The 10,000-nt window shown below is 23.5% G+C and overlaps 3 protein-coding genes across 3 annotated transcripts in view; all 3 read left to right on the forward strand.

Annotated features, from left to right (window-relative positions):
- The first annotated feature begins 1,756 nt into the window (after positions 1-1,756).
- Positions 1,757-3,403, forward strand: LOC128954332 (uncharacterized). The gene is made up of 5 exons (XM_054299907.1): positions 1,757-2,132; positions 2,252-2,414; positions 2,510-2,706; positions 3,071-3,191; positions 3,273-3,403. Exons 1-5 carry the CDS (start codon positions 1,773-1,775, stop codon positions 3,401-3,403), a joined length of 972 nt encoding a protein of 323 aa, XP_054155882.1. The 5' UTR covers positions 1,757-1,772.
- A 3,406-nt stretch (positions 3,404-6,809) lies between these two features.
- Positions 6,810-8,159, forward strand: LOC128954242 (serine protease 33-like). Its single transcript, XM_054299817.1, has 3 exons — positions 6,810-7,174; positions 7,416-7,881; positions 7,947-8,159. Exons 1-3 carry the CDS (start codon positions 6,870-6,872, stop codon positions 8,115-8,117), a joined length of 942 nt encoding a protein of 313 aa, XP_054155792.1. The 5' UTR covers positions 6,810-6,869; the 3' UTR covers positions 8,118-8,159.
- Positions 8,160-9,383: 1,224 nt separating this feature from the next.
- The window catches only part of LOC128954333 (mRNA decay activator protein ZFP36-like), a 672-nt gene continuing 55 nt past the window's right edge, over positions 9,384-10,000 (forward strand). The window contains exon 1 of the mRNA XM_054299908.1: positions 9,384-10,000. This exon is cut by the window's right edge and continues 55 nt beyond it. Coding sequence (XP_054155883.1) covers positions 9,384-10,000 — 617 coding nt within the window.

Consider the following 10,000-nt stretch of genomic DNA (forward strand, 5'->3'; position numbering starts at 1 on the left):
GTGTGTGTCTATTATGAATATTAAAATATTTTTATTTAAAATATTTTTTTTTAATTATTAACTGTATATTTAATTAAATATAATATATTATTCATCAACAAAAAAAATTGAATTAATTGAATAAACATAACTTTTTTTTATCAAAATTTTTTTTATTACACTATATCATCAAAAATGTATTTTAACTATTATAGTAGTGTATACTTAATAGATATATATATATAATAATAATAATCTTTATTATTAATAATGTAGTGTCATATATATACAATATATCTTACGAAATACTGTATATTTACTTTTATATTTATATAATAAAAATTATATAAATGTCAAATCAAGGTTATGTATCAATAAAACAAAATATTTTATAAAATAAAACATTTAAAAAAATTTTTGTGTTAAATCATTTTGCTATATAAACAACAAAAATTTTACTAAAATAAAATAAAACTAAAATACCTGTTATATATTGAATATATATTGAATATATATATATATATATATATAAAACATGTATATAATGTTTATCCTTATACTATATTGGATATCCTTATTACATGACTTGTATCATACAAACACTGTTAGCTTTTTTTAAAATAAAATAAATTAAAAAATATATTTATTATATACTGTTTATCATTATTATTATAGTAATATCATACATATAGATATCATATATAAACTTTTAATTTATATAAACAATTAACAAAAAAAATCAACCAACAAATTGTACGTAAATAAGTCAATAAATCAAATAAATATTATTAATATTTTTTAAATTAATTAATTAATTTTTTGATTAATATATATATATATAGTCAGAAAACCTAACAAAACATAAACACATTAATTAATAGTTTTTATAATAATAATATTATAAACACTTATAATGATATTTATTATCTCCCAAAAAAAACAAACAATTATTATTATTGTCATATGTTTTATTAAATAGTAATTTTTTTCACTGTATTATTATATTAGAAATTTTCAAATAAAACTTTACCGCTTTTTTAAATAATTATTATTATTATCATATCTATTAAATTGAAAAATACAGTATACTATTGATAATATTGATAAACTGATATTTAACGTTAATTATTAATACGTTAATAATACTAATAATAATAAAAACTTTTTAAAAATCATAATAACATTTACTTAAAAAAAATAAATAAATATTTTTTTTAATAATTTAGTTTCAAGTTTAAGGTTATTTTTACACTCAATTAATTAAACAAATTAATTGAATGACAAATAAAATAAATTATCGATTTTAAAGTTTCGAAAAAAACAAATATTTATATATATTATATATAAAGTTTAAAACTATTTATAAACTGTTTGTATTATAATAATAATACTATATTAAGTTTATTTTCAACTATTATTAATATAATCATAAAATATATGACTAAAACAAATTATATATATATATATATATATATAGATTAAAAATATATTAAATGGTTAAAATAAAACTTATATATATATATATAGATTAAAAATATATTAAATGTTTAAAATAAAACATATATATATAGATTAAAAATATATTAAATGGTTAAAATAAAACTTATATACAGTATATATATAGATTAAAAATATATTAAATGGTTAAAAAATAAAACTAATAATATGTTAGTTGCCATCAAAATAATTATTAGTAAATATTATTATTAAATGTTTTTCAATGTATAATAATTGTTGTTAACCACTAATATATATATATATATAATGTTTAAAAAATTGTTAGTTTAAATGCTATGCCTATTAGCGGCTATTATATTGTTTTTATTTATTACATAATTAATATTAATTGTATAGTTATTAAGGCATCGTTTAATCAGCCAATTTGTAATAATTTTGATATCCGATCGCCAATCGATGGCATAACTGAACTAAAATCGGGCCAGAAATTGATATTCAAAGGCCGGGATATCTGGCTAGTGGACAGACGCCGTAATCGGTGTCATAGGCGACAAATCGGTGACATTATTAGTAGCGGCGGCGGCGATGGCGGCGATACTGACGATACTAATGAATTGCTGGCCAACAACGGTATCAGTATCGGAGTCGATGCCGTGGCCAACGACCCGCGCCTACATTTGACATTCATATTTAAGGTAATTGAGAGGGGGAGGGGGGGGGGAACCAACCAACCCGATAGAGAGTGTCTAACCCCCCACAGGGGGTAGTAGTGGTGGGGATCCAATTGATCCCAATTTAATTTAACAAATTGCAGGACAAGTGGCTATGGTTTGTGGATTCGGATCTAAAGATTAGGGAAAAGTCGGTAATCGCTTCGGTATTTTACGAACAGTTAGATAGTGTCGATGCAGCCCTTTATGCTGTCAATCAACGATACGATGGTTTTATACAATATGATCGGTTATATCTGTTCAAAGGTTAGCTATATATATATATATCTATTTAGTAATTATTATAATTATTATGAAACTTATAGTATATATATATATATATTTTGTTGATATATAACCAGACAATCAAATGTGGACCTATTATATCGAAATGTTTATGAATGAATATTATGTTAAACCAGTGGATACCAAACCAAGATTATTGGATCAATTAAGTCAACTATTGCCCCGACAGCTGGACTCGGCCTACAGTAACAATAGTTATGTTTATTTGATTGCCGGCGGCAAACAATATAGGATTGATAGGCAAAAATTTGTGGTAATATATATATAGATATTAATAGTTAGAGTGAGTGGAGAGAGAGAGAGAGAGAGAGAGAGAGAGATAGAGAGGAGAGAGAGAGAGAGACTGAAAGAGAGAGAGAGAGAGAGAGAGAGASAGAAAGAGAGAGAGAGAGAGAGAGAGACTGAAAGAGAGAGAGAGAGAGAGACTGAAAGAGAGAGAGACTGAAAGAGAGAGAGACTGAAAGAGAGAGAGAGACTGAAGAGAGAGAGAGAGACTGAAAGAGAGAGAAACTGAAAGAGAGAGAAACAACAAAAAATAGTGTTATTATTCAATCAACTCTTTATAAAAACATTTTATTTTTCATAAAAATTAAATTCAATGTTTTATTTTTTTTAAGGATAATCATGAACTGACCGCCGATGATATACAGATAGAGCCGGCACTGACCGATATTATTGAACTCAATTTATGGACAATTAAGACAAAACAATTGTTAGGCAACTATGATCTCTATATAAGTGAGTTATCATTCAATACATTATATATATTGATAGCAATTTTCGTGAAAAATTTCAAATTACTAACAAATTTATGTATAGTTGCCGTAATTGTGTCGACAAGTTTGACAATAGTTTATTTCCTAACAAAACTATTGATTATATTAATTAAAAACAAATGTTTTTCATCATCTATTGATAATCAAAATGATCTAAACGTTTATATTGTTTAATATAAAAAACAAAACAAAAAAGTATTGTATATTATATATGATATATCAATAGTAATCAAAAGTTATTAATGATATTACAGATATTATTATAATTCAATGAAACATATAGTAATAATATAAAGTTTATGTACTGTTAATAATAATATAGTTTTTTAAAAAATAAATTAAATTATAAATTATTATTATTATAAAAATTACAAATATATATAATATATATATAATAATAATAATAATCATTATTACTTACCAAAGTATAATAGTTATTGACAAACAAACATATATATCTGTGATTTTAGACACTAAAAAATATTTATTATTATTATTATTTAACACAAAACAAAAATCTTAGATTTCAAAACTTTTTTTTTAAAGTAAAATATTAATAATATGTAAAACACTTTGAATTTAAAAAATATATATTTAGCATATAATTACTGTAATAATGCAAATAATATTATTTATTATTGTTATTATTATTATTATTATTATTATGAATTACTAGTAATGATTAAATCAAAACAATATATTGCATTATTATACAGTATTTAATATTAAATAATATATATATATATAAATTGCCACTAAATTCAAGTACATCTCAATTAGTGAACTAATAATATGTTATCTAAAAAACTATGAAACAATTTTTTTTAATATTATTTTATTTTATTTTTTGTTTTTGATATTAATGTTTCACATTCCTGTAGATTATTGTATTATAATTACTAATAATAAGTTATTCAAAAAAAAAGTAAATACAGTATTCAAAATAAAACTACTAAATACAGGATATAATATATATATTAAAAAAATACTTTTTTTTATTAACAGTAACTATTTAGTGACTAAACAAATATATATGACTAAAAATTTTTTTTATATATAACTAACTTAATTAACACTTAAATAAATTGTTGTATAATTGTTAAGACAACTAAAAAAATGTGTGATTAATTAATTAATTAGTTTATGTAATTTATATATCAAATTAAATAACATTATTGTATTTCTAACATTATTAACGACAAATTATTAATTAATTAGTTTTTAGAGAGAAAAAAAATGATATATACTATAATATATTTTTTTAAAAATAAGTTATAATAAATTAAATAATAAGTGTTAGAAAATCATAAATTTAATATATTATATAAATTTTTATCTACAATATAGTATACCGGTACTTTATATATATATATATATATATTTATTAATACTTATTTAATCTATTTATTAGTTATTTGGATTTATTTAATAAATTGTCTGATAAAAAGTTTATAATACAGTATAAAATATTTAATATTTACAATATATATATATATATATATAACTGATTAGTTATAATTATATAATTTTGTGATTTCGTAATTATTGATTATTTATCAATTTATTAGTACATAAGTTATTAATAATAATAATAAGTAACAAATGCTGTCAAAAAAACAAAACAAAACTTATTATTATTATTATTATTAAATTTATTATTGATTTTTTTCAAAAGTTCAAAGTTAATTATACTGTAGATAAAATAATAATAATAATTATTATCAATTAATTCAACCAAAAAATATTTTAGTCGATTGAATAATATAGGGATTAAATTTAATCTATTTTTTTTTGTTTTATTTTTTTTAATCACACTTAACATTATATATATATATATATAACAATAATTATATAATATAGTAACAAAATAACTTCAAAACTATTTATTTATATAAAAAAAATAACAAAAAAAAACTTTATATACTATTATATAAATTCTTATGGAAACTATTGCTTAAATTAATTGCAATCAAAATGCAGTAATAATAATAATAATAATAAATTTTATTGACTTTAATTTATTATGTGATCATCAGATTGTTAGCTGAAAAGTTCACTTACATTGTTATGCATTATAATTGTGATATAATTTTTGTTTGTTGTTTTCAATTCAATTAAACAAAAAACAATAATAAGTTTTTTTTTGATACACTATTGTAAACAAGTGATAGTAAAATAACGGTTATATTTGTTTTGTTAAGTATATATATATATATAATATAATATAATATAATTTATTTGTCTAAAATTTTTTAATAAAATTGTTTTATTTATTTTATTTATTAATTATTAGTTTAATGTAAAATCAAATGTTGTATTTGTATGTATATCTCTAAATATTATTTGTATTTTTTTTTTTAATTTTAATAATTATTATATATATATATATCATGTAAAGTATATAATAATAATATTAATTAAGATATTTACCAAAAAAAATTATGATTATATAATCTAATATAATAGTCCGTAAAATAATAATATGTTTTTAATTATTAAGTAATTACAATATTACTATTTTCCTGTAAATCAAATTATTGTTTTTAAAAATATATTGTTTTTAGTATTGTTAATTAAATTATTAAATTATGAAAAAATATAAACACTAATAAATAAAAATAATTACGTAAATAATATATATATATATATATATATATATATTAACAAATATTTATTATTTATAATTAATAAAAAAAATAAATAAATGCATTACTATAGGATGTAATTATAAATATTATTTAATCTTGATATTTATATTAATTTATTATATATATATATATATATATATAAATTAAGCAATTAATATATCGAGAAAAACATAATAAAAAACAAAATATACAATAAATTTATATTTTATTTTATGTATGAATCATATTAATAAACAATTATAATTAAATTATATATAAATTGTAATTTATTATTATTTATTTTTGTTGGATTGCAAAATATTTTTGTAATCATTTATATAATTTTTTTTGTGGTAATTATAAAATAGTATAATAAAAAATAATAACTAACATGTGTATGATATTTATCTATTATTTGTATACAGGGTATATATTTTTATTATGGGGGTATTTTTCTAGAAAATAATAATAAATATTTAATCTACCAGTACTGTATATTTAGTTATCTATTTGATTTTCAAAATATTATTATTATAAAATTATAAAGTTAATAAAAATAATATCAAATTATTATTAAATAATTAAAATTTAATTTACAAAAAAAATTTGTTTAAATAAATAAATTCTAATATATATATATATATATATATATATATATATATATATATATACTGTAAATAGTAATACTATTTCAATGTTTATATATATAACTAAAATTAATTTCAACTAAAATAAAAGTAAAAATTAAATGGAAATTATTTAATAAGAAAATATAATAAAAAAATTTGCTAATTTATTGCCCATTATATTGATATACAGTATATATTTTAATTGATAATATCTTTTATAATAAGTTTTATGACATAAGCAACAAATATAATAAAAAAAATAAATATTTTTTATCAAATTAGATGAGTATATAAAGTCTAAACTGAAAACAAAAAATTAAATAAATAACTAATTGTCAGTAATTATAAACTAATCATAAAGTTATTAAAAAAAAAAAAAATAAAATGATTATCAAATTTTTGGTGACAATTGTTTTGATGGTAGCACTGGTAGCCTACCAGTGCAACTGTAATGATTGGTGGCCGCCATCGGGCAAAACAACTCAAGCACCGGTAGTCTTGGCTTGTGGCCAGGGATTGGTGGCCATTGACGGCGAGTTTAACGGCAGCCGTAGTGTCCAATTGGGTGAAGTACCGTGGCAAGTGTCGGTACAGTCGAAAGCTGGTGGCGCCAAATGGGGACACAGTTGCGGTGGGGTTGTCATCAGCAAAGACTTTGTACTGACCAGTGCTGTCTGCGCTGGCGGTGGGTATGTATGCTCTCTCTTTCTCTCTCTCTCTCTCTCTCTCTCTCTCTCTCTCTCTCTCTCTCTCTCTCTCTCTCTCTCTCTCTCTCTCTCTCTCTCTCTCTCTCTGTTTCTCTCTCTCTCTCTCTCTCTCTCTCTCTCTCTCTCTCTCTCTCTCTCTCTCTCTTTATTCCTCTCTCTCTCTTTCTCTCTCGAGGACTGGTAGGTAATAGGTCTAACTTTTATCATCACTTATTTTTTTTAGATCAAACAACGAAGCCTTTTGCCGTTCAGAGGCCGGTATTGTTGATCTGCCGAAAGGTGGTTGGGCTCGACGTCGCCGACGACAGGCCGATGTCCTATACCCGGGTCAGGACACTCCTGGCCTGAAGTATACAATGCGATCGTATATTCATCCGGATTTCGATAAGGAAACGCTGGCCAACAATCTGGCATTGCTTCAACTGGCCCAGCCGTTTGACGTGGCCAAAGCTGCCGGCACTATCAACCATATATGTCTGGCCACTGAAACGGCTGCACCCGATGCCGACCAGCAGCTGTATGTTAGCGGTTGGGGTGCTATAGACGGTGCCATTGATTTCCGGCCACAGCTACAGCTAGTTAAGGCCAGACAAGTGGACTGTGAGCCGATAGCGGCACCGGCAGCTGAACTGCCCAATCAGTTATGTGTTGTCCAGGACTTGTTAGACGATACTATGGATGAGTGTGTGGTTAGTAGTCTATCAATCAATCATTTAAATACATTTTTTTTTAAATATCTATTTTGGTTTTTTAGGGTGATTTTGGTGGTCCCTTATTCAGCACCAATGGTGGTAACCAGTCGACCCTAGTAGGCATCTATACATCGGGTAACGGTTGTACCAGTGCTAACAATACGTCCAAATTTCTAGATATTAAACCCTATTTAGTTTGGATTCAAGAAACAGCTAAACCTGCTTATGGATAACTATATATATATTTTTATAAAAAAAACGCAATTAAATGTATTAATTTATTATTATTATTATTATTATTATTATACTTTTTTAATAAATTTTTTAATATGCATTTAATTGAATTTAATTTAATTGAAAAATTTTATAACATATACTGTACCGTTTTGTTTTTGAAAATATATATAATTTTATCAATTTTAAATAAAAAAAATTTCCATACAATTTATTTAATTAATTAATTAATAATTGTAATAAAATATAATCACATATAATTAATTATCTTAATAATAATAATTATTATTAATTGTATTAATCAATTAAAATTTTATAATTTATTTTTTTATAATTTAAAATTAGTATTGAATATAATTTTTTTTTATATGAATACAATATATATATAGCTTTTAAGCAAAAGTTTAAAATTTTTTATTAAGTTTAGTAATAATAATAATAATAATAATAATAATAATTACTAAAAGTTTTAAAAATAAAAAACTATCAATAATACAGATTCAATATTATAATAATTAAAAAAAATAATAATAATTCAATACAATAAATATAGATTATATCTATTAATAGTTAATTTATATTCAATTTGTTTTTTTTAAGTAAATAATATTACAATAAATATGTCTAATATTTCAAAATTAAAAAAAATTATTAAACTGTATATTGATTAACAGTTTAATTTTTATATATATATATATATCAATATAAAAATTTATTGATTAAAAAATATACTGTAGTAATATAAGCTATAATTTTATTTTTTAAAGTATAAACTTTTTAGTCTAGAAATAAATAAATATGAAACCTAAACAAACAAATAAAAAATTTGATATTTAATATATTTAAAAAAAACTAATAATAATAATAATCATCTAGCTAAGTTGAAAATTATTTTTTTTAATTACACAAATATACTATATATATATCATAATAATTGATAATTATTGACATATTGTTTGAATATCCTAATAGTTTAGACTTTTTTTATAAAAAAAAAAATTTATTTTTATTTAAATATACAAAAAAGTTTTAGTTAGTTAGTCAGTCATAGTATTAGTTGAATTTGTTGAGCACTGTTAGCTCAAAATTTTTGGTTAGGTTAGGTAGTAGTAGTGGTGGTGTTGTATCAGACAATCAATCAATCAATCAGTCAATGACTACTACAACAACCGTTACCACCAAACCATTGTAGGTCTAACTCAATTCAATTCATTGTTTCATAAACTACCTGATCATCCATCATCTGTACCACTGTTGCCGCCATTATGTGGTCGCCATCATCATCATCATCGTCGTCGTCGGGATCATCGGCCACATCGGACATATCGCCGAACCGATTATCAGTGGACTCGCTATCGTCATCGACATCGGGAGCAGTGCCGCGGACACTACTAGGAGTACCGATGTTTGATCCGGTACGCTATCGGACGGAAATGTGCAAAAATTTTGTCGAATCGGGTGTCTGTCGATTCAACGACCGGTGTTTCTATGCCCACGCCCTCCACGAGCTCAGGCCTACAACCTATCGCCACCGGAAACATAAAACCCAATTGTGTCGGCCGTTTCATACCGACGGCTTCTGCGAGTTTGGCGCCCGCTGTGCGTTCATACACTCGCGGCCCGATGTCGAGGCTATTGTCCAGCGATTTAATCGGCTAATCGATTCGCTACAGTGTCGGCCACCACCACAACCACCAGCAGCACCGGCACCTGTATCCAGACAGCAGCCGCAGCAGTGGTGGTCACCGCCAACACCACCGCCAATGATGGACGACAAGATGGTTATCGATACCATTGACATTGGTATAGATATGCGGGCGCCTACCGGTGATGATGGCGACTATGATAATGATGGTGATGATTATGGCACCGGTATTATAGT

The sequence above is a fragment of the Oppia nitens genome, unplaced genomic scaffold (assembly GCF_028296485.1).
Source record: "Oppia nitens isolate AA-2021 unplaced genomic scaffold, nextdenovo-longstitch-racon4-pilon3 scaffold26_pilon_pilon_pilon, whole genome shotgun sequence".
Classification (NCBI taxonomy): domain Eukaryota; kingdom Metazoa; phylum Arthropoda; class Arachnida; order Sarcoptiformes; family Oppiidae; genus Oppia; species Oppia nitens.